The sequence below is a fragment of the Nycticebus coucang genome, chromosome 3 (assembly GCF_027406575.1).
Source record: "Nycticebus coucang isolate mNycCou1 chromosome 3, mNycCou1.pri, whole genome shotgun sequence".
NCBI lineage: Eukaryota > Metazoa > Chordata > Mammalia > Primates > Lorisidae > Nycticebus > Nycticebus coucang.
Genome location: NC_069782.1, coordinates 58,613,999 through 58,640,571, shown reverse-complemented (window position 1 = coordinate 58,640,571; position 26,573 = coordinate 58,613,999). Strand labels below are relative to the sequence as shown.

Sequence of the window (26,573 nt, the reverse complement as noted above, 5' to 3'; positions counted from 1 at the left end):
TACTTGAGCTGCTTTTGCCAGGGGCATGGAGGATCACTGCCTAGGGCTTTCCCACCTGTTGAGATGCCAGGGAAGGATGTCTGTAGTTTGGGGAGAGGATTGAGGGGGTTATTTCATGGGGCTCCACTTATCTTTACTCAGTGAGACTGCAGGGATCCCTTTTACCCTCCTTTATCTAGTCAGTGAGGAGGGGCTAGTCAAGGCACTTTCTGGGTCTCCCCTGGCCTGTATTGTTAGAATAGACTGGGTGGGTCCCTGGGCTTGGGCTCCCCATTCTCTAGTGTTGAGGGGCAGCCAAGAGGGTCACCTATGGGGCTGCTGTCAGTTCAAAGTATTAGAAATAACTAGGGGTGTGGAATGTTGGGAAGATGGAGGTCTTGCTCGGACCCCATCTTTTGTGTGTAGATGACACTTGATATCTGAGGTCTTGCTGCCTCTTCTTTTGGGAGGGGGGCTCTGGTGGTCGGTTACCAGAAATTTCGTCAGTTCTGCTATTGGATACAGACTGTAAGCAACACTTCTGAGGCTCCCATAATCTTGTAGGGGTGGATGGGGCATCTCTTTGCAGGGGTTTTTAACACCTCTAGTTTTGGGCAATCAGATCAATGTGTTTTTAAAAGCATTTTATTTTGAAAAAGTTTAGATATACCTAAGAGTTATAAAACTATACAGGGTTGTTTTTATACTACCAATGTTCATTTGCAATTACTTGCATTTTGTGCTCCTGCCGATCTTAATTCCTATATTTATGTATGTCCATATGGAATCATGGAAGAATGTTTTCTTAGGTTACAGAATTTTAGATTGGAAGCCTCCTTCCCCCAAAGTCGTAGGATCTTGCATGCCAAGACTTGCTGTTACTAGAGATTCATATGACTCATTGTTCCAATTCACTGAGGTTGCTGTTCAAATGCCTTACAGAGTATTTGGTCTATGGGAAGGGCCATATAAATGTCTAACCATTCATTATTAACACTTTGTAATATTTTGCTATATAAAAAGTTTCTACATAAGAAGGAACAACTCACAATGAAATACCTACTCCTGGATATACCTAGTAACATTACGTCAAAATATATAACTAAAAATGACAGAATAACAAAGAAATGTATTAATCCATAATCATGAAAGATTTTACTACACCTCTATCACTAAATAAGCTCAAGAGAAAAAAACCTATACATATGTACTGTATTTGAAATATAATTAGCTTGCATTACTGTGCATATGCCCTATATCCAAATATCACAGCATATACATTGTTTTCAGAGAAACATAAAATATGGATAAAATTCGACTAATTGATATGTTTACCAGCTTGAGAATGTATTCAGTCGGAAGTTAACAAACCACCAACTAAAAAACAACAAATCACTTTGGTTTCAACCACTTGAGGATTTCTTTTAATCATGTATGCAGAAGTCTAATAAGCAACTCAGAGCTGATAAAGTCAACGAGAGGCTTTGGGGAGCCCCCCCTTTATTCTGTACTGTAGTTTTTGTCATCGTGGTTAAAATAAATACATAATAGGTGAGAAAAGGCCAGATGGTGTCCTACTCACCATCCCCCCCCCCCCGACTTCTGTCTACTTCTCATGGCCGGTAGAGTGCAATGAAGTCTGTCTGGGCTTCAGGAAAGCCTGAAAAATTGAGTAGTTTCAGTATTTTTCACAGACAACCTGAACCAAGTGGGAAGAATGGACAATGAGAAACTATCAGTATTTATCACACTAAGAAAAAAGAAATAAAATCAGTATCATAAAGCCCAATTTACTGACAAAAATCCCATTAAATTAGAAAAAATTGTATCATAAATACTGTCTAATTTCCATTATGAGAAACTGTATCACTCAGAACTATTCAGAAATAACTTTCCTTTTCTTTCTTTTTCGAGACAGAGCCTCAAGCTGTTTCCCTGGGTAGAGTGCTATGGCATCACAGCTCACAGCAACCTCCAACTCCTGGGCTTAAGTGATTCTCTTGCCTCAGCCTCCCAGGTAGCTGGGACTACATGCTGGGTTATTTTTTGCTTGTAGTTGTCATTGTCTGGCAGGCCCGGGCTGGATTTAAACCCACCAGCTCTGGCATATGTGGCTGGTGCCTTAGCTGCTTGAGAAATAACTTTATGAATATATAATGTATTGATATTTTTAAAGAGTACATTATGATAAAAAATATTGCATTGTAATTATGGAATGTAAGTTAAAGTTTATTTTAGGGACTATAGACATGTAAACGTACATTAAAACAAAAAAGACTGGAAATTAATGAGCTAGTGGCCCAACCTACAAATAAGACATTGATAATGGTGATCCCATACTCTCAACATTTATACTTTTTGTTCCCAGTATAAATTACTATGTGGCCACTCAGAAAGAGATGGGATAAGGTGCCCTAATACTGACTGATTGCATTTCTAGAGCTTCTTCCATAAAACAAAGACAGGAATCACTGAAAATTTTTCCAAAATTGATACTCAGAGGTTTTGCATCCAGGGAAAATTTTCATATTTTTCTTAACATGGAGGCATCATTGAAGACTTTCACTTACACTTTTTATTGTGAATTTCTTTGCAGTGTGAGTTCCCATACATTTCCCAATATATGTGGAAAAATGGAAAGTTTCCAAGACCAATGTCATTCAAAGGGACTTTCTCTCCAGAATTATTTTCACATCTCTTAAAAATTGAGAGAACATTTATGCTTCTCCACAGTTGCTGTGGTCAAAGGGCCTCACTATCTCTTGCTCAGTAATGTTGACCCTTTTGCTGTAGAGTTGTTCACATTTCCTGTGTAGGGTTCACATTCCCAGGCATATCTTAAGTGTCCCTGAAGGCTGCTCCATTCTGATGACCTTCAAAAGGCTTCTCCCTCAGTGTGAACCATCATGGGAATCCCTGGAAATAACACTGGAGGCTTTCCAGGAATATAGCCACCCCCTTTGTTGGTTTTTTTCAGTATATAATCTTTTGGGCACATGAGCATAGGCATATGAGCTAAAAACTTTACCATACAGTCAATACTCTCCCCAAATTAACAGGTCAGTTGAATGCTATTTCATACTGGTTAAATAAAAAGGATGAGGGTATACTAGAGGTTTTTCTTCAGTAATTTCTTGGCAAATTTCCCAGATGTTTCCCAGTGGTTCCCTGTCTCCTGGTAGTCATACCTTATGTAGTCTTCTCCCATTCTGTATCAGGATTGGTATGTGTGACCAGTTATGATAGGAAGTGAAAATATGTCCTTCTGAGGCTGGTTCACAGATGAGATTGTGGCTTTAGTATTGGTCCTCTCTTGGATCACTTGCTTTGGGGAGAACTTGCTGCCTAATCATAATTACTATTGTGGAGATGCCTACATAGTGAGAAACTGCAGGTCCCCTGAAATAACCAACATTAACTTTCAAGACACATGAATGACCCATCCTGGAAGCGGGTAAAAAATCCTTAAACAGTAAAGATTTCAGATGACCAGAGCTCTGGCTGACATCTCCATTGCAACCTCATGGAAGATCTTGAGGCGTAACTACAGAGCTAAGCTATTTTTGAATTCCTGACCTACAGAAATTGTGAGATGATAAATGTTTGTTGTTTGAAACCACAAAGTGTTTTTTGGGGGTAATTTGTCATGCTGTGACAGATACATTGTCTTAGGGATGAGATATCAGAAGGTGCTTTCCCATAGAAATTCATATCCATCTATTATGTATTCTTTTATGCACAGAAAGGTAAGAGTTACTGGTGAAAGATTTTCCACAATGATTACATTCATAGGGTTTTTCTCCAGTGTGAGTTCTGACGTGTTTCTTAACAGCCGAGAGATTATTAAAGGCTTTCCCACAGTCACTGCATTCATAGGGTTTTTCTCCGGTGTGTATTCTCTTGTGCACAGTAAGAGAAAAGCTACTGCTGAAGGATTTCCCACACTCATTACACTCATAAGGCTTTTCTCCAGTGTGAGTTCTTACATGCTGTGTCAGGTATGAGCTCTTCCTGAAGGTTTTCCCACAATCATGACACTCATAAGGTTTCTCTCCTGTATGAATGCTATTGTGCCCAGTAAGGGAGGACCTTGTGCTGAAAGCCTTTCCACACTGATTACATTCATGGTGATTCTCCCCTGTATGAATCCTCTTGTGGCTTTTGAGGTTACAACTAGTGCGGAAGACATGAAAACACTGGTTACATTCATAGGGTTTTTCTCCAGTGTGAATTCTCACATGCAGTCTAAGAGAGGAGGGATCACTAAATGCTTTCCCACAGTGATTGCATTCATAGGGTTTCTCCCCATTGTGGATTCTCTTATGAATAGTAAGGTAAGACCTACTGCTAAAGGATTTTCCACATTGATTACAGTCATAGGGTTTTTCGCCAGTGTGAATTCTCTTGTGCTGAGTAAGGTTAGATTTTGTACTGAAGACTTTAAAACACTGATTACATTCATTGAGTTTCACTCCATGATGACTTCTTTCCTATTGGTTAAGAGATGAATGATAAATTTAATTCATAATATTATTCATATTTAATGCTGTCATAGGAATTCTCTCTCCCAGGAAAACTGTTATGTTATTATAATTGATATTGTAGCTACTTCCACTATATGGTTTTTCCCAGTTTGAGCTCCTAGGCAGGAAGTTAAAAAAAGACAGATGCTTTGCCATACTCCTCATTATATTCACAAAACACTTTCTGGTAAGTGTAAGGCCAACTTATGTTTCAAACAGTCAATATTCGCATCATATTTAGGGAACAAGTTACTTATAGGCACTCCCAATGAAGAAACAAATTTGTAACTAACATCCCCTTTCTAAATTCCCAAGTTTCAGTGTCTCTCTACAGACATAACTTTCTGGAGTGTAAATGACACTTTCCTTTAATGACTCTCTTGGTTATTTTGTGACCTTTCTAAATTTATGGCATTCTCCTGCTGAAGAAAACTAGAATTCATACTTATCCATCTTACCACTTTTACACCTTTAGACTGTTCTTTTCTAAAAACATGCTTCTTAGGAGTTAGCCATTTGGCTTTAAGTAGGGTCTGCACATCTGAAAAAAATTGAAAAGAAATTTAGGTTGATAAATAAAAGAAATGAAAAATCGCATACATGAGTAAAAGCAAATTCTAAGCAGTGGTTCTCATCCTTCCTGATGTCATAGCCCTTTAATACAGTTCCTGTGGGTTGCAACCCACAGGTTGAGAACCACTGTTAAGGGATTAGGCTTTTGAAACATTTGCAATGAACAGGAATTGATAATAAAAATTTTGGGATGTTAATTGGAAAAAGGATTCTAGAAAAACTGATACTGCTCAGAGATTGAAAACAGAAGGAATTATCAGGAATGCACAATGGGAAGGAATTGGACTTAAATTGAAAAAGGAAAAGAAATGAATCTTCATTCTCTGAAGCTACAGTAAAGTATGAGATGGTGAACAGAGGGTTAAAGAAGAAAAAAAAAGTACATGAGAAAGGTCATACCAAATGTTCTTGTCTATTTTTGTCAGGACAAAGGGAATTCTACAAAGTTCCCTGATTGACATTAACTAATGTAATATTCCTGACCCCCAAAAGTCACTGGTCAAAGCTATTCTGCTTTTTTTTTTTTTTTTTTAGGAAAGAGTCTTACTTTGTCACTCTCAATAGAGTACTGTGGCATCACAGCTCACAGCAACCTCAAACTCAAGCTCAACCAATTCTCTTGCCTCAGCCTCCCAAGTAGGTGGGACTACATGTGCCCACCACAACACCCGGCTATTTTTAGAGATGGGGTCTTGCTCTTGCACAGGCTGGTCTAGAACTTGTGAGTTCAGGCAATCCACCTGCCTCAGCCTCCAGAGTGCTAGGATTACAGACATGAGCCATTGCACCCAGCCTGCCAGAGCTATTCTTCACAATAAATTACATTCATGCAGTGCTCACCTGGACAGAGACTTGGAAGAACTTTTCTCTCCTCTGTCATTACCTTCTCTTCTTGTTCCAATTGGGACAACAAATTTGGTTTATCAACATGACACCCTATTTATGGAAAAAATACATATGATGTAGGAGAACTTTGTTAGGAACAAGCCAACTCCATGAAACTGTGGCCAACGGTTCTGAAGATGGCCAAGGTGTGACTTTAGGAGCATTACACCTTCATATTTTAGAATTACACCTAAATTCTAATGAATATAGTAACTCTCAAAAGGAATAAAAATGCAAGATCCTCAACCCAATTTTCAGGGTGATAGTGGGGTTTTATTTTTATATTTTTTCTTGTTCTAGGTCTTCAAAAAATACACTTTAGAAGCCCCCAAACCATGGAGAATATAAAGTAGGGAAAGAAATATATTTTCAGTTCACAGGGAGGGTATTAGACAGTTGCATGAGGGTGAAGACCATGTCTGTCTCGTTTGTCTCTGTACCCTCAAACCCCAGCACACACCTAGGAACACATAAGTGCTTAAAAGTCCTGTGAGAAGTGACATTAGTGAAAATGGCACAGGAGGGAACTCTAAACGTTCATCACTACAGAAACAGTGATTAAACTGGCAAAACTGTCATAATCAAATTAATTGGAACTCTTAAAAACTTACCATTAAGTTAACAGCAACCAGTAGTAGAATGTCTAATCAAGAATAAACCCAACAAGCTGAATCTGGGTAATGGTGTTGTATGACATTTTAGCCAACTCTAACCCTATTTTTCTGTCCCTTGCTTTGGCCACAACCTTGAAGATACACAGCCTTCATTCCTAACACTGGGGCTAGAGGAGCAAACAAATCTTTTGTGGTTGTTTTTTCCTTACTTGTCTGGTGGCTTCCTGAAAAACTGGCTTAAATGGCTTGCCTTTATTTACCTAACTTCAAATTCTTTGGGGATGAACTGGCTACCTCGAACACACATGATCAATACATTTAAAGGCAAACATATTGCCTGATGCCAGAGAAAAAAGCAGAAGCAAATAAAAGGTTAACCAAAAAGCCTGGAAGGAGAAATAAGGGAAAAGATGTTTGGAGAACAGGGCTTTGAAAAGCTTTCTCATATGAGCACACACCCAGGGCTGGATGCATGCTTGGGAAAGACTTGAGAAGGCACCAACCCCTCACCTCTGGCTGATCTTCAGTCTCTGCACAAGCAGGAAGAGAAGGCCAAGGCAGAATTGTAAACTGCCAGGCTGCATCTTAAAGGCACATCCCAATGTAGTATACATAGAGCCCATCTGAAGAGATTAGGGGTTTATTTTTATTTTTTTCTTGTTCTAGGTCTTCAAAAAATATAATGAAAAATCATTAGATGACCAATAAACTAACAGAAAAAATAGCTATCAGTGACACCATACATGACAAATATAGACAATAAAAAATTAGATCTGAAAAGTCACTAAGGATACAAACATACAGCACCAACTACAACAAGCAATAACAAACCTCAGAGACGGGCAAAAATCTGATTTCAGAACTGCTATGTTATAATATTCTAAATACTGACTTTTCAACAATTATGAGGTAGTCAAACAAAAGCATAGCCCATTAAAAGAAAAATGAAACTGGCAGAAACTGTCCCAGAGGACACCTAAATATTGGACTTACTAAACAAATAAAAATACATCAATTATTTTAAATATGTTCAATGACCTACAGGAAACAATGTACAAAAACCTGAAGGGAACCATAAATGAAAATTTTCATCAATAGAAAACATCATCAGTAGATAGAAATTGGACAACCAGAACTCCCTAGCTACAGCAGCCCCAGAGGAACTACACAGGGTCACTCCCTACAAAGATCCAGCAACAATAGAGTGATCCCGCTGGGGTCTAATATTGGAGAGACACCTCCCGAACTCTGAGGACAGCCAGAGGCAACGGTGAAAAACAATCATGAGGCGAAATCAACAGAAAAACTCTGGCAATACGAATAATCAGAGTAGATCAACTCCCCCAAGGATCAATGGGGCAGAAACAGCACAAGACCCCATGCACAAACAAATAGCTGAGATGTCAGAAATTGAATTCAGGATCTGGATAGCAAATAAGATCGAATTAGAATTCCAAAAGTTATCTCAAGAATTCAACGGATTCAAAGACCAAATGATCAAAGATTTCGACACATTGAGACAAGAAGCTGCATCCCTCAAAGATCTGAGAAACACAGTAGAATCCCTCAGTAACAGAATGGAGCAGCAGAAAAAAGGATTTCTGACATTGAAGACAAAGCTTTCAAATGCTCCCAAACCCTCAAAGAAGAAGAGAAATGGAGAGCAAAAACAGACCACTCTCTCAGAGAGCTCTCGGATAATTTGAAGAAAACCAGTATTTGTCTTATAGGGATCCCCGAAAGTGACGAAGTGGCTTCACAAGGCACAGAGTCTCTTCTCCAAGAGATTATGAAGGAGAACTTTCCAGACATGCCAAGAGATTCCAAAATTTAGATAGCAGACAGTTTCAGAACTCAGCATGACTCAACCCAAATAAGACATCCCCCAGACACATCATAATCAATTTCACTAAAGTTAATATGAAGGAGAAAATTCTGAAAGCCGCCAGACGAAAGAAAACCATTACCTACAAGGGGAAGAATATTAGAATAACTACAGATCAATCTGCTGAAACTTTTCAAGCTAGAAAAGGATGGCCATCAACTTTTAAACTCCTAAAACAAAACAACTTTCAACCCAGGATCCTGTACCCAGCTGAACTGAGCTTCATTTATGATGGAGAAATTAAATACTTCAACGCATTCACATGTTGAAGAAATTTGCCACAACTAAACCAGCTCTCCAGGACATTCTTAGACCTATCCTCTACAAAGACCAGCGTAATCCTCCACCACAAAAGTAAACCCACCGTAAAAATTTTTGATCAAATTCCAACTTCCAGTCGCAAAAGGATTAAAAATGTCTACCAGACTCTTGAAAGGCTTATCAATACTCTCAATTAATGTGAATAGTTTAAATTGTCCTCTAAAGAGGCACAGGTTGGCGGTTTGGATACAAAAACTCAAGCCAGATATCTACTGCATCCAAGAATCGCATCTTACATTAAAAGACAGATATAGATTCAAGGTGAAGGGATGGTCATCTATATTCCAGGCAAATGGAAAGCAGAAAAAAGCAGGTGTTGTAATTCTGTTCGCAGATGCAATAGGCTTTAAACCAACCAAAATAATTAGGGATAAGGATGGACACTTCATATTTGTTAAAGGTAATACTCAATATGATGAGATCTCAATTATTAATATTTATGCACCCAACCACAACACACCTCAATTTATAAGAGAAACTCTAACAGACATGAGCAACTTGATTTCCTCCACTTCCATAGTAGTTGGGGATTTTAACACCCCTTTAGCAGTCCTGGATAGATCCTCCAAAAAGAAGCTAAGCAAAGAAATTTTAGATTTAAACTCAACCATTCAACATCTGGACTTAACAGACATCTACAGAACATTTCATCCCCAAAAAACTGAATACACATTCTTCTCATCAGCCCACAGAACATACTCCAAAATCGACCACATCCTAGGCCACAAATCTAACCTCAGCAAATTTAAAAAAATAGAAATTACTCCTTGCATCTTCTCAGACCATCATGGAATAAAAGTTGAACTAAATAACAACAGGAACCTGCATACCCATACAAAAACATGGAAGCTAAACAACCTTATGCTGAAGGATAGATGGGTTATAGATGAGATTAAGAGGGAAATTACCATATTTTTGGAAGAAAACAACAATCAAGACACGAATTACCAGAACCTCTGGGATACTGCAAAGGCAGTCCTAAGAGGGAAATTTATAGCACTGCAATCCTTCCTCAAGAAAACAGAAAGAGAGGAAGTCAATAACTTAATGGAACATCTCAAGCAACTGGAGAAAGAAGAACACTTCAACCCCAAACGCAGCAGAAGAAAAGAAATAACCAAAATCAGAGCAGAATTAAATGAAATTGAAAACAAAAGAATTATACAACATATCAATAAATCCAAAAGTTGGCTTTTTGAAAAGATCAATAAAATAGATAAACCTTTGGCCAACCTAACCAGGAAAAAAAAAGAGTAAAATCTCTAATTTCATCAATCAGAAATGGTAATGATGAAGTAACAACAGACCCCTCAGAAATCCAAAAAATCCTTAACGAATACTACTAGAAACTCTAACTCTCACAAATATGAAAATCTGAAAGAAATCTACCAATACCTGGAAGCATGCCACCTACCAAGACTTAGCCAGAACGAAGTGGAAATGTTGAACAGGCCTATATCAACTTCTGAAATGGCATCAACTATACAAAATCTCCCTAAAAAGAAAAGCCCAGGACCAGATGGCTTTATGTCAGACTTCTACCAAACATTTAAAGAAGAACTAGTACCTATACTACTAAACGTCTTCCAAAATATTGAAAAAGAAGGAATATTACTCAGCACATTCTACGAAGCAAACATCACCTTGATCCCCAAACCGGGGAAAGACCCAACAAGAAAAGAAAATTATAGACCCATATCACTAATGAATATTGATGCTAAAATACTCAGTAAGATCCTAACAAACAGAATCCAACAACACATCAAAAAAATTATACACCACAACCAAGTGGGATTTATCCCAGGGTCTCAAGGCTGGTTCAATATACGTAAATCTATAAATGTAATTCAGCACATAAACAAACTAAAAAATAAGGACCATATGATTCTTTCAATCAATGCAGAAAAAACTTTTGATAATATCCAGTATCCCTTCATGATCAGAACACTTAAGAAAATTGGTATAGAAGGGACATTTCTTAAACTAATAGAGGCCATCTACCTCAAACCCACAGCCAATATCGGATTGAATGGAGTTAAATTGAAATCATTTCCACTTAGATCAGGAACCAGGCAAGGTTGCCCATTGTCTCCATTGCTCTTTAACATTGTAATGGAAGTTTTAGCCATTGCAATTAGGGAAGAAAAGATGATCAAGGGTATCTACATAGGGTCAGAAAAAATCAAACTTTCACTCTTTGCAGATGATATGATCGTATATCTGGAAAACACTAGGGATTCTACTACAAAACTTTTAGAAGTGATCAAGAAATACAATAATGTCTCAGGCTACAAAATCAACACCCATAAATCTGTAGCCTTTATATATACCAACAATAACCAAGCCAAAAAAAACAGTCAAGGACTCTATTCCCTTCATAGTAGTGCCAAAGAAGATGAAATTTGTGGGAGTATACCTAAAAAAGGATGTGAATGATCTCTACAAAGAGAATTATGAAACTTTAAGAAAAGAAATAGCTGAAGATATTAACAAATGGATAAACATACCATGCTTGTGGCTGGGAAGAATCAACATTGTTAAAATGTCTATAGTACCTAAAGCAATATATAATTTTAATGCAATTCCTATTAAAGCTCAATTGTCATACTTTAAAGATCTTAAAAAAATAATACTTTGTTTTATATGGACTCAGAAAAAACATCGAATAGCCAAAACATTACTGAGCAATAAAAACAATGCAGGAGGAATCATGCTACCAGACCTGAGACTGTACTATAAATCCATAGTGATCAAAACAGCATGGTACTGGCACAAAAGCAGAGAAGTAGATGTCTGGAACAGAATAGAGAACCAAGAGATGGATCCAGCTACTTACTGTTATTTGATCTTTGACAAGCCAATTAAAAACTTTGAGTGGGGAAAAGATTCCCTATTTAACAATGGTGCTGGGTCAACCGGCTGGCAACCTGTAGAAGATTGAAACTGGACCCACACCTTTCACCATTAACTAAGATAGACTCTCACTGGATAAAAGATTTAAACTTAAGACATGAAACTATAAAAATACTTGAAGAAAGTGCAGGGAAAACTCTTGAAGGAATCGGCCTGGGTGAATATTTTATGAAGAGGACTCCCCAGGCAATTGAAGCAGTATCAAAAATACACTACTGGGACATGATCAAACTAAAAAGCTTCTGCACAGCCAAGAACATAGTGAGTAAAGCAAGCAGACAGCCCTCAGAAGGGGAGAAAATATTTGCAGGTTATACCTCCGATAAAGGTCTAATAACCAGAATCCACAGAGAACTCAAATTTATTAGCAAGAAAAGAACACGTGACCCCATTTCAGGGTGGGCAAGGGACTTAAAGAGAAACTTCTCTAAAGAAGACGGATGCAAAATCTACAAACACATGAAAAAAAGCTCATCATCCTTAATCATCAGAGAAATGCAAATCAAAACTACTCTGAGATATCACCTAACCCCGGTAAGAGTAGCCCACATAACAAAATCCCAAAACCAGAGATGTTGGAGTGGATGTGGAGGAAAGGGCACACTTCTACACTGCAGGTGGGAATGCCCACTAATATGTTCCTTCTGGAAGGATGTTTGGAGAATACTTAGAGACCTAAAAATAGACCTGTCATTTGATCCTATTAATTCTTTTACTAGTTTTATACCCAGAAGACCAAAAGTCACAATATAACAAAGACATCTGTACCAGAATGTTTATTGCAGCCCAATTCATAATTGCTAAGTCATGGAAGAGGCCCAAGTGCCCATCGACCCATGAATGGACTAGCAAATTGTGGTTCATGCATACCTTGGAATACTATGCAGCCTTAAAGAAAGATGGAGGCTTTTCCTCTTTCATGTTTACATGGATGGAGCTGGAACATATTCTTCTTACCAAAGTATCTCAGGAATGGAAGAAAAAATATCCAATGTACTCAGCTCTAATATGAAGCTAAATTATAGCTTTCACATGAAGACTATAACCCAACTATAGCACAAGACTATGGGGAAAGGGCCAAGGAAGGGAAAGGGAGGGGGGAAGTTGTGGGGGTGGGAAGGTAATGGGTGGGGCCACATCTATGGTGCATCTTAGAATGGGTACAGGCGATTGCACTAATGTACACAGCTATGATTTAACAATAAAAAAAAGGGATAGAAATTGTATGATGCCCCATGATTGCATTAATGTACACAGCTATTAATATAATAATAATAATAAACAGAGATAGAAATTATAAAAATAAGCCAAATAGAAATTTGATTTGTAAAGTATAATAACTGAAATGAAAAATTTGGAAGAGGGGTTCAAAAGCAGATTTGAGCAGGCAAAGGAAAGAATTAGTGACCATGAAGATAGGACAATTTATATTACCTAGTCTAGAAAGCAGAAAGAAAAAGAGAATAAAAAGAAATTTTACCTGGCTTATTGTACCCTGAATGAATCCCCAACAATAAAAAAAAAAAAAAAAAATTTTAAAGAGTCTAAGACATGTGGGATGCCATCAACCATACCAAAATACAAATAATGGGAGTCCCCGATGCAGAGAAATGAGAGAAAGGAACATTATTTGAAGAAATAGTGGCAAAAATCTTTCAAAAAATCTGATAAAATACACAAATGTACAAATCCAAAAAGCTCAATAAACCTAAGTAGGATAAAGTCAAAGAGATAAAAGATACACACTGAAATATACATTAATGAAACTGAAGGGCAAAGAGTTCCCTAACAGCAGCAACAGGGAAGGATTCATTGTGTGTAAAGGATTCTCAGTAAGATTAACAGCCAATTCCTCATTAGAGACCACAGAGCCACTGGGCAGTTGAGATGATGTATTCCAAGAAAAATGTCAATCAAAAATCCTATATTTGGGTTTGGTGCCCATAGCCACAGTGGTTATGGCTCCAGCCACATACACCAACGGTGGTGGGTTCAAACCTGGCCTCGGCCAGGTAAACAACAACTGCAACAACAAAAAAAATAGCTGGGCGTTGTGGTGGGCACCTGTAATCCCAACTACTTGGGAGGCTGAGGCAAGAGAATCACTCAAGCCCAAGAATTTGAGGTTGTTGTGAGCTGTGACACCACGGCACTCTACCAAGGGCAACATAGTGAGACTCTGTCTCATTAAAAAAAAAAAAAAAAAATTCTATATTTGTCAAAACTGTCCTTGAAAAATAAAGAAATGAAGACATTCCCATAAACAAAAACTGAGTATGTGTCCCTAGTACATCCACTCTACTCTCATCCTCCCATAAACACATGCTAACGGGAGACCTGTAGGCTGGAATGAAAGAATAACATATAGTAAACTCAAATCCAAACAGACAAATAAAGAACACTGGTAAAGATAAATAAAGAGGTAAACATAAAAGTCACTGATAATACATTTTTCATTTATAACTCCTTTTTTTCCTACGTGATTTAAAGACAACTGCATAAACCAGTGATTATAAATCTACATTAATGTGCACACAATGCATAAAGATGTAATTTACGGCAAAACAACTAAAGGGGGGGACGCAGCTATACAGGAGCAATGTTTTTGTATATTACTGAAACTAAGTTGATATAAATCAAACTAGATTTTTATAAATTAAAATGTTAGCTAAAATCTCCAGTGCAATCACTAAGAAAATAACAAAAACAGAAAAAGAATTGAGAAGGGAATCAGATAGAAAATATCTAACACACCCAAAACAAATAATGGAAGAAATGAAATGAAGAAATGATATGACATAGCATTATCTACATAACACATAGAAAACACATAGCAAATAGATTAACAGCAAATAGTAAAAAGGTAGAAATAGAACCTACCTTATTAGTAATTACATTAAATGAAAAAGAATTAAACCCTTCAATTAAAAGGTAGATTTTGGCAGAATTGATTAAAAAATAACCCAATTACAGACAGGTCTTGACTTATGATGTTTCAACTTACAATTTTTTGACTCTATCATACACATTCAATAGAAACTATACTGTAAGTATCCATAAAACTATTTTGTTTTTTACATTCAGTAGAGTATTTAATATATTACCTGATATATTCAACACTTTATTGTAAAATAGGCTTTGTGTATTTGCACAACTGTAGGTTTAAGGTAGTCTAAGCTAGGTTGGGTATATGAAATGTGTTTTTCTACTGAGGGTGACAAAGTGAGAAAGAAAACAACATTTATAAATGTATATTAATCTAAATACATATACAGAGCTCCAAAACATGTAAAGTAAAAACTGCCATAATATAAGAGTTCAATAATGACAGTTTAAGACTTCATTATCCCACTTTTTTTTATTTATTTTCCTTCCTTCCTTCTTACTTGCCTTCCTTCCTGTTTTTTTTTTTTGAGCCACAGTCTCACTGTGTCATCCTGGGTAGAGTGTGGTGGAATAATTATAGCTCATAGCAACCTCTAACTCTTGGGCTCAAGTGATCTTCTTTCCTCAGGCTCCCGAGTAGCTGGGACTACAGGCACAACACAGGGCTCGTTTTATATTTTTAGTAGAGATGGGGTCTGGCTCTTGCTCAGGCTGGTCTCAGATTCCTGAGCTGGAGCAATCCACCTGCCTCAGTCCCCATAGTGCTAGGATTACAGGCGTGAGCCACCAGGCATGGCCCTAATATTCCACTTTCAATAAGACTGAACAATTAATTAGAAGATCAACAAGGAAAGAGAGAACTTTAAAACCACTAGACCTAACAGACATATGAAGGACACTTCATCCAACAAGAGAAAACACATTCATTTCAAATGCACATGGAACATTTTCCAGGATATACTATATGGCAGGCCACAGAACAGGTTTCACTAAATTTAAAAATAATGAAATAATATAGAGATCTTCTCTAACCCCAATGGAATAAAAGATGAGTAACAGGATATGTATTGAAAAACTTAATATAGTTAAGGTAACAATATCACCCCTAATTGATCTAGAGGTAATGTAATCACTACCAAAATTCCAATAGCTTTTTTTTCCCTCAGAAATGGACAAGCCAATCTGAAAATTAATGAAATTGCAGGAGTTCCCAAGTAGAAAAAAAAGAGTCTTAAAAAAGAAGTAGGAGGCTGGGCCACTGGGCTTAGCCCTGGCAGGTGTGGAGGGGTGGGGCTGCTGCTGACTGGTGGGGGGCTGTCAGAAAGAGAGGAGGCGCGTGGGGTAAATGTGCCCTGTACTCACTCGCAGTGGCTACCACCTAACCTGCTCCATGCTGCTGCATTCCCCTGGCACCTACACCCCAGAGCGGACTTTCCTTCTCTGTGGTCCAGGGGGTGAGAGCTGGGACACTCTAAGGTGCTGCAGGCCCACTGATCCAGGCCTCCAAAGTCCACGTGATTCCACCACGGGCGGTGCGGACTGAGGGCTTATCCAAGGGGGTGTGTAGCCTCTTAACTTGTGCCCTTTGGTGCAACCTGCTCTCGGCTGACTTCAGGACACTAGAGAGGGTGGTGGGATGGGTGAGGAAATCATTTTATGCCCTGAAGGCAGCAGGGATACTGGGCCTCCTCTCTTGACATTGTTGGGGGCTTCTGAAGGAAAGACCCATGGTCGCACTGAATGGGCTGGCCGAGCTGTCTCTCCCAGCATCACACACAGCCTTGCTGGCTGCTCTGATAGAGTAGCCATGGAGGGATACATGGAGATACTTTTCTGAACAGCATTTGCACCTTCAGGAATACTTTTACTTCCCTGATCACTCAGATTTATAAATTGCCTCTCTTCTGCTGACTTGGTTTCTTTGGGGAGTGGGGCACTTGGAATGGGTCTGCTTTGTGGGACATTTCAGTGGTGAAAGATTAACTTGTTTTTGGTGGCAGGAATAGGTGGTTATGGGGACGGAGTTGCCGGTGATGGCTGCTAGTGCTGATGTTATGAAGCTTCAGTGCAACTTGTCACCCAGGTGTAGGGGTGTTGGAGTAGGCCAGGCTCAGGTCTAATGTTACTTTTTCTGTTGCACAGGCGGACATGTTTGTCCTATGTCACCCCAGGGCTAGTGCTAGAAGGGATCATCTAAATGCTTCCATTACCCACAGTTCTTTGCTAGGTAACATCAGTGTCGGGGGGACTGGCTCCCCATCTCACTTGGAGCTTACGTCAAAGATGTAAAATTTGGTGCATATGTCTGAGCCTCAATGCTTCAAGGTGTAGACCTTTTAGCTGATGCTGTAGCCGTTACAATGGGGCCAAAGGGAAGAATAGTGATTACTGAACAGAGTTGGGGAAGTCCCAAAGTAACAAAAGATGGTGTGACTGTCACAAAGTCAATTGACTTAAAGGTTAAATATAAAAATATTGGGGCTAAACTTGTTCAAGATGTTGCCAATAACACAAATGAAGAGGCTGGACCACTACTGGCATGTCTATTGCCAAGGAAGGCTTCAACAGAAGTGTGACGTTAGCTACTGATCCTGTAACTGCTGAACTAAACCAGTCTAAATCTGTAACAACCCCTGAAGAAAACTGCTCAGGTTTCTATGACTACTTTAAATGGAGACAAAAAAATTAGTGACATCATTTCTGGTGCAAAGAGAAAGGTTGGAAGAAAAGGTGTCAATCACAGTAGACATAGAGGATGAAAAACTGAATGATGAATTAGAAACTACTGAAGGGAGGGGATTCTGGGAAGATGGCTGACAGGTAGCAACCCTTGGCAGAGGCTCCTGACCAGAAGGGGAAAAACTGAACAGACTAAGACACTATGAAGCCAAAGGTGGTGAGCTGAGCCAAGAAAAAAGTTTGGGAAGCTGAAACTCCAAAGAAGAGGATTCAAGAAAACAAATTACAGGTACAAAGCCTATCAACTAGAAGATGGGAGACCCCTCCCCCAAGTGGGAGATAGCCGCAGGCTCTCCGCAAGCAAGTAGGGAACAAAAGACCTCTCATTTTACCTCACTGGAGAGAGCTGCTGAACACCAGGTCTCTTTCTCCAAGGAGGTCCCACTTATGAACCTAGACACCACACCACCAGGCATAAAATTGAACAGATATTTTCCCCCACAATTCCAAACTCCCAGTCTGCCCTTTCCCCTTTGCATGGCAGTCTGAAGTTCTGCCACCCGCAGAGTGCAGAGTGTTTGGTCTTTTCCTGAGAGATCCGGGCATAGCGTAGACCACCAGCCAGCAGGATGGAATCTGTGACTAGTGGGAAAAAACTGGGGGTGGGAAGAAAGGGACTCTCAGAGGGAGGAGGAGCAGTCCCTTGGTTACGACTTTGCCTGGCCATGGTTGTGTTGACCCTCTGTTTGGGCTGTGTCTGTCGGGACGGGGTACAGAACCCCAGCTCTGATGGCGCCCACAGCAGGAGAGTGGTTGCCCATTGTGGATTGAGTTTGGCAGGCAGGGCTGGTGTCTAGCCCCAGTGGGGCCTGCGAGCAGAGCCTTGACAGGGGTGGTTCAAGACCTGTTGGCAAGGGTCTGGTCCCCCTGACTCCAATAGAACCCTTGAGCAGAGGCTTGCTGGGTGTGGACCGAGACCTGAGTGCAAGGGTGTGGTCCCTTGACTCCTACAGAGCCTACAAGTCTCTGGGAGTGGACTGAGACCTGCAGGTGGGGTGTGGTCCGCTGACTCTAGCTGGGCAGGTGTGCAGAGGCTTGCCCGGTGTGGACTGAGACCTACGGGCAGAGTGTGGTTCCCTGACTCCAACTAGTCTGACAAGCACCCATTGCTGGGTGTGGACTAAGACTGGCAGGTGGGGGTGTGGTCCCTGGCTCCAACTGGGCCTGTGAGCAGAGAAGCAGAAAACAGTGTGAACTGAGTCTGGCAGATGGGGGTGTGGATCCCTGGCTCCAACTGTGCTATTGGAGACCCTTGGATCCCTCTCTGTTGAGCAGGGTTTATACTGTCTGAAACAATTTAACTGGAGGGGTGGCACCCGTGGCTCAAAGGAGTAGGGCGCATGCCTCACATACTGGAGGTGATGGGTTCAAACCCAGCCCCAGTCAAAAACTGCAAAAAAAAAAAAAAGAAAAAAGAAAAAAAAACAATTTAATTGGAGCTTGTGTCTGGAGCTGTCTACCTGGGGACACTCTGAGGTTGACCTTCAAAGTTCTGTAGTGGATAAGAGCTGAAGGGTGGGGGCACCGCAGTTGTATCTCTTAACAGCTGAGATTTTAAACCTAATACTGTGGCTTCTTAGGATAGAGTAGAGGTGGCTAATATCAAAACAGAGCTAGCTTGTACTATCTCGCCAATTAGGTCCTCAGAGTCTCTGGCCAAAACTCTGTAAGGGGAGTTTGTAAGGTTGTAAGAAATAAGCCACAATTACAAAGGCTAGCACTTTGGTAAGTGTTTGATTATCTCTACTACCTGGGAACCCCAATCCAATCTCACTCTATCAGTTCTAATAACCAAATGCTGGAAAATAAACATGGTGTGAAACCAACAGAAGAACTCTGGCAACATGAATAACCAGAGTAGATCAACCCCCTCCCCCAAGGAATGATGAAGGAGATACAAGTGAAGATGCATGAATTCAGAAATAGAATTCAGAATATGGATGACAAATAAGATGAATAGAATGGGAGAAAAATTAGAAATTGACATCCAAAGAGTAATTCTAAAATTGTCTTGAGAAATTAATGAATTCAAAGCCCAAGTCACCAAAGATATGGACATAATGAGAAAAGACATAGCAGAGCTCAAGGAAACAAAAAACTTAGTCAAGGAGCTCCAAACTACAGTAGAATCCCTCAGTAATAGAGTTGGCCAGGCAGAAGAACGGGATCTCTGAAACTGAAGACAAAGCTTCTGAATGTTCCCAAACACTCCAAGAGGCAGACAAATGAAGAACAAAAACTTGTCATTCTCTGAGAGAGTTGTGGGATCACTCCAAAAGATCAAACATTTGTCTTATAGGAATTCCCAAAGAAGAGGATGGTCCTAGAGGTACAGATGCTCTATTCCAAGAGATTGTGGAGGAGAATTTCCCAAGCATTGCAAGAGATACAGAAATTCAGATAGTAGATTGCTTCAGAACTCTAGCAAGACACAAGCCAAATAAAGCATCTCCTAGACACATTGTGATTAATTTTGCCAAAGGTAAGACGAATGAGAAAATTTAGCAAGCAGCCAGACATAAGAAAAGTATTATGTACAAAGGGAGAAGAAATATCAGAATGACTGCAGATCTCTCAGTCAAAACCTTTTAAGACAGAAAAAAGATGGTCATCGACTTTCAATCTCCTAAAATAAAACAATTTTCAGCCCAGGATCCCTTATCCAGCTAAACTGAGTTTCATTTGTGATGGAGAAATCAAATACTTTAATGACATACAAATGTTGAAGAAATCTGCCATAACTAAACCGGCTCTCCAGGATATTCTCAGACCCATCCTCCACAAAGACTAGCACCATGCTCTATCATCAAAGTAAACTCTCTCAGAATTTTTTTTAACAAAACCCAACTTCCACAGTGATGAAAGGATTTTTTTTTTTATTGTTGCGGATTCATTAAGGGTACACAGAAGCAGGTTACATTAATTGCTTTTGATGAAAGGATTAAAAATGTCCCTTGGACACCTGAAAATCATGACACCCAAAACACAACCATATCGATTCTCTCAACTAATGTGAATGGTTTAAATTGTCCTGCAAAGAGGCACAAGCTTGCTGACAGGATACATAAACTCAGACCAGATATCTGCTACATACAAGAATCTCATCTTACCTTAAAGGATAAAAATAGACTCAGGGTGAAGGGATGGACATCTATAATGCAAGCAAACGGAACCTGAAAAAGCAGGGGTTGCAATTTTATTTGCAGATAAAATTGGCTTTAAACCAACAAAGATAAAGAAAGATAAGGATGGTCACTACATATTTGTCAGGGAAAACACCCAATATGAAGAGATTTTGATAATTAACATTTATGCACTCTACCAGAATGCTCCTCAATTTATAAAGCAAACCCTAACGGATATGAACATCTTGATTTCTTCCTGCACTATAATAGTTGGAGATTTTAACACCCCTTTGACAGTTTTTGATAGATCCTCCAAGAAGAAACTAAACAAAGAAATATTAGACTTAAATATGACACAAGAACAAATAGACCTCTATAAAACATTTCATCCTACTAAACTGAATACAGCCCACGGATCATCCTCCAAAATTGATCATATTCTAGGACCCTGGTTGTGTTGTAGTGGGAAGGTTTGATTTTCCTCTTCCAGCTGTTGCCCATGGCGGGTGGGATGTCTTAGTTGGTTGTATTTCTCCATAGCCGAGACTTCAACCCAGAGTCACTGATGCACTAGGATTGGACAGATATCAGCTGAATATAAGACAGAGCCACCTGGCCCCACCACACCAAGCAGGTCCCTAGATTCTCAGGCTGTAGTACTGTACGGGTCCTTTGCATAGCTGTAGGGCAAAAGCTGCAGACACTAGTCCCCGCTCTTTGGCAAATGGCTGGTTAATCACAACTCCAGGAGCCCCCAATCCAATCTCATCTTACCTGCTTATCTAGCCAAATGGTGAAAAACAATCATGGGGAGGAATCAGTGGAAAAAAATCTGGCAACATGAATAATCAGAGTAGATCAACTCCCTGAAGGAATGACAAGGCAGACGCAACACAAGATCCCATCCACAAACAAATGGCTGAGATTTCAGAAATCGAGTTTAGAATTTGGATGGCAAATGAGATTAACAGAATAGAAGTAAAGATGGAATTAGAAATTCTAGGAATAATTCAAAAGTTGTCTTAAGAATTCAAAGAATTCAAAGACAACATCACCAAAGATTTTGACACATTGAGAAAAGAAGTTGCGGCTCTCCAAGATATGAGAAATACTGTATAATCCCTCAGTACCAGAATGGAGCAGGCAGAAGAAAGGATTTCTGACATCCTTGAGCTTTTGCACACTCCCAAATGCTCAAAGAGGAAGAGAAATGGAGAGCAAAAACAGATCCTTCTCTCAGAGAGCTCTGGGATAATTCCAAGAAAATTAATATTTGCTTATAGGAATTCCTGAAGGTGATGAGGTTGCTTCCAAAGGACCAGATGCTTTACTCCAAGAGATAATCAAGGAGAACTTCCCAAACGTAGCAAGAGATTCTGAAATTCAGATAGCAGTTTTAGAACCCCAGCACGACTCAATCCAAATAAAGCATCTCCAGCCACATTATAATGAACTTTGCCAAAGTTAATATGAAGGATTCTGCAAGCAGCCAGGCATAAGAAAATCATAACTTACAAGGGGAAGGATATTAGAATGGCTGCAGATCTCTCTGCTGAAACTTTTCAAGCCAGAAGAGGATGGGCATCTACCTTCAACCTCCTAAAACAAAACAACTTTCAGCCCAGGATCCTGTATCCAGCTAAAATGAGTTTCATTTATGATGCAGAAATTAAATACTTTAATGACATTCACATGCTGAAGAAATTTTCCATAACTAAACCAGCTCTCCAGGATATTCTCAGACCCATCTTCCACAATGACCAGCACAATGCTCTACCACCAAAGTAATTCACTCAAAAACTTTTGATGAAATCCCAACTTCCACGGTGGTGAAAGGATTAGAAATGTCCATTGGATTTTTGAAAAACTTGACACCCAAAATACTACCGGCTTATCAATACTCTCAATTTATGTGAATGGCTTAAATTGACCTCTAAAGAGGCACAGGTTGGCTTACTGGATACAAAAACTCAGCCCACATATCTTCTGCATACAAAAATCTCATCTTGCCTTAAAAAATAAATACAGACTCAGGTGAAGGGGTGGTCATCTATAATTCAGGTAAATAGAAATCAGAAAAAAGCAGGTGTTGCAATTTTATTAGCAGACACAACAGGCTTTAAACCAAAAAAAGCAAGGAAAGACAATGATGGTCACTTCATATTTGTTAAGGGCAATACTCAACACGATGAGATTTCAATTATTATTTATGCACCCAACCAGAATGTACCTCACTTTATAACAGAGACTCTAATAGACACGAGCAACTTAATTTCCTCCAGCATGATAACTGTCAGATTTTAACACCCCTTTGGCCATGCTGGATAGAACCTCCAAGAAGAAACTAAGCAAAGAAATTTTAGACTTAAAATTAACCATTCAACAATTGCATTTAACAGATATCTATAGAACATTTCATCCTAACAAAACTGAATACACATTCTTCTCATCAACCCATGGAACATCCTCCAAAACTGATCACATCTTAGGTCACAAGTCTAATCTCAGCAAATTTAAAAGAACAGAAATTATTCCTTGTATCTTGTCGGACCATTATGGAATAAAAGTTGAACACTGTAACAACAGGAATCTATAAACTCACACAAAGATATGGAAACTAAATCTTATGTAAAATGATAGCTGAGTCATAGATGAGATTAAGAAATTACCAAATTTTTGATCAAAACCATAATGAAGACACAAACTACCAGAACCTATGGGATATTATAAAGGAAGTCCTAAGAGGAAATTTATAGCACTGAAGCCTTCCTCAAGAGAACAGAAAGAAAGGAAGTCAACAACTTAACAGACATCTCAAGCAACTGGAAAAAGAAGAACATTCCAACCCCAAACCCAGCAGAAAAAAAGAAATAACCAAATTAGAGCAAAATTACATGAAATTGAAAACAAAGAATTATACAACAGATCAATGAATCAAAAAGCTGATTTTTTGAAAAGGTCAATAAACCTTTGGCTAACGTAACCAGAAACAAAAGAGTAAAATCCCTAATTTCATCAATCAGAAATGACAGAGGTGAAATAAGAACAGACTCCTTAGAAATTCAAAACATCCTTAATGAATGTTACCAAAAACTCTATTCTTAGAAATAGGAAAATCTGAAGGAGACAGACCAATACTTGGAAGCACGCCACCTTTCCAGACTTAGCCAGAAAGAAGTGGAAATGTTGAACAGACCTATATCAAGTTCTGAAATAACATCAACTACATAAAATCTCCTCAAAAAGAAAAGTCCAGGACCAGATGACTTCACATCAGAATTCTACCAAACCTTTAAAGAGGAACTAGGAATTACTTAACCTTTTCCAAAACATAGAAAAAGAAGGAATACTTTCCAACACATTCACAAACAAGTATCACTCTGACCCCCAAGCCAGGAAAAGACCCAACAAGCACAGAAAATTATAGACCAATATCTCTAATGAATATTGATACAAAAATATTCAATAAGATCTTAGCAAACAGCACATTTTCTGATATCAAACCTTACTACGATGCAATGATTATCAAGACAGTGTACTGGCATAAGGACAGAAAAACAGACCAATAGAACAGAATTGAGAGTACAGAAATAATCTCTGGTGTCTATGGTCAAATAATTTTTGATAAGGGTGCCAAGACCATTCAGTGGGGAATGAACACTCTCTTCTACAACAGGGCTGGGACAACTGAATATACACATGCAAAAGAATAAAGTTGAGTCTTTCTCCACATCATATGCAAAATTAACTCAAAGTGGATCAAATGCCTGAAAGTAAGTGCTAACACTAGAAATTCCTGGAAGAAAACACAGGAGTAAATCTCCATGACATTAGTTTAGATAACAGTTTCTTAGGTATGACACCAAAAGCACAAGCAAAAAGAAAACCTAGAATAATCAGACTTCATCAAAATTAAGAATCTTATACCACAAAAGACACCATCAAGAAAATGAAAAGATACTCACAGAGAAATTATTTACAAACTGTATTTTGAATTATGGCTCAGTATCCAGAATACAAAACGAACTTTTACAACCCAACAACAAAAAAATAAACAACCCAATTAAAAAATGGACAAAGGTCTGGAACAGACATTTTTCTAAAGAAGATATACAAACAGCCAACAAGTACATGAAAAGAGCTCAGTGTCATTAGTCATTAGGGCAATCCAAATCAAAGCAATGGGATATCACTTCACACACCCGAGGACGGCTACGCTCAAAAGGAAAGATGCAGAGAATACTGGAACCCTTGTGCACTGGTGGTAATGTTAAATGATACAGCTGCTGTGGAAAAGTTTCATGGTTCCTCAGAGAGCCAAACACAGAAAGAGATGACCTAGTATATGCCTAAGAGAATTGAAAGCAGAGGTTTAAACACAAACTTGCACACAAATATTCATTAGCAATAATAATAGCCAAAAGTGGAAACCACCCAAATGTTTACCAGGTGATGAATGGATCAACAAAATTTTGCCTGTCTATACAATGGCTATTATTTAGGTCATAAAAAGGAAAGAAGACTGATACATGCTATAACATAGCTAAACCTTTAGAATATTGTGCTACATGAAAGAAGTCAGAGACAAAAGGTCATGAATTTTATAATTCCATTTATATGAAATATTCGGAATGGGCAAGTCCATTAAGGCAGAAAGTGGATCAGTGACCCAGCAGCAAGGTGTCAGGAAGGTAATGAGTATTGGAAAGTAATGGGGCTTCCTTTAGGGGTGACGAAAATGTTCTGAAATTAGATGTGTTGTTCACAACACTGTGAACACATTAAAAGCTACTGAATTATGTATTTTAAAATGGTGAATTTTGTTCTATAAATTTCGTTACAATAAATGAACAAGAAGGAAAGTCTTGGTATGTAAGTTACTGAATGAACACAAGTGATGTCAGGCTTACCAAGTGAGGCCAAGTTTCTGCAGTTCTCCAGCATCACATCTTTGTACAGTGTTCTCTGACAAGGGTCCAGCAATGCCCACTCCTCTTGGGTGAACTCCACTGCCACATCCTTGAAGGTTACCAAGTCCTAGACCATCGTAAACACCATAGCTTAGCCAAGGACCACTCCTACCAATGTGAACAGGAAGAGGTCCCAGGGTCGAGAGAACCAGGGATGGGACCCCAGAGCACAAAATGTTGGGGCAGGATTCTGAGAGGTCCTCTCACTGGATTCTGGGCTCAGCCCTCAATGTCTCTGTCCACAGAGGCTATCCCCCAGGTCCAATCCACTGCTAACACAGAGGGACTGTTGTTTCCCATTCAGACTGTGAACTCCTGCGATCTTATTTCCTTCCACCTCCAAAGATGAGCATGGGCCTGGGATATTGCAGAGATCGCAAAAGTTCTTGGTAAAGGAATACATGACTTCCCCATGGCTACTACAAATTGCTTTAGTTTGGAACACAGTCATGTCTTTACTTGGCTTTCTCTTGAAATTCTCAGGAAACATGATGTACTTAAGGACCCTGGTGCCAGTTTTGAAACTGCTGCAAATGTTAACAGGCTGATATTTCCTGGGCAGCCCTCACTCTCCATCAGATATCTGGAGATCATGGGATACCCGAGGACCTAGACAGGCTGTGAGGTTCTGAGTGCTGAAAGGTAACAAGTCCAACTTCTGGCCAAAGAAATAATGATTTAGAAAAAAGAGTATCTGACTCACCTGTAACCAGCTTGTCAGGAGCTCACTCGCCAGCCTTTCCTCCTCTGTGCATCCCTTCTGCTGGGAGGCTGGGCACAGGGAAGATCCTGCTACAGGAGAAGAGAGTCACAGGAATCCAGGCCTGCCCTGCATCTGGCACTCACACAACTGAGATTTCTACCTGCCTGTGACTGAGCAGGTCAACACACCCCCACAGGCACCCCCTTCAGCACATCTACACCCACACAGACAACCCCTCCCCAGCTTTCCTAAGAAACCAGAGCACAGCTCTGCCTCATCCACACCATAAAATAGAGTTTGATGTTGTGACTATACTTGAAGAAGAGATTATTCCCATTTCACAGATAAGGAAACTGCAGTTCAACACCTTCACTATGTTTTTTATCACCTATTACAGGAAGAATGAGAGAATCCAAGAGCTCCCACACATTCACCATGTAGGTGGATCATCCACAGA

General features: G+C 39.3%; 1 protein-coding gene across 12 annotated transcripts in view; it reads right to left on the bottom strand.

Annotated features, from left to right (window-relative positions):
* Positions 1-611: 611 nt before the first annotated feature.
* The window catches only part of ZNF558 (zinc finger protein 558), a 33,685-nt gene continuing 7,723 nt past the window's right edge, over positions 612-26,573 (bottom strand). For 8 of the 12 annotated variants that reach the window (XM_053585367.1, XM_053585371.1, XM_053585366.1 and 5 more), the window contains 5 exons: positions 26,117-26,205; positions 25,354-25,480; positions 5,916-6,011; positions 4,961-5,043; positions 612-4,469 (listed from right to left, as the gene is read on the bottom strand). In XM_053585367.1, coding sequence (XP_053441342.1) covers positions 3,687-4,469; positions 4,961-5,043; positions 5,916-6,011; positions 25,354-25,480; positions 26,117-26,205 — 1,178 coding nt within the window. In that variant the 3' untranslated portion in view covers positions 612-3,686. The remainder of the gene's footprint in view (positions 4,470-4,960; positions 5,044-5,915; positions 6,012-25,353; positions 25,481-26,116; positions 26,206-26,573) is intronic. The other 4 variants (XM_053585373.1, XM_053585375.1, XR_008378951.1 and 1 more) reach the window with 3 other exon arrangements.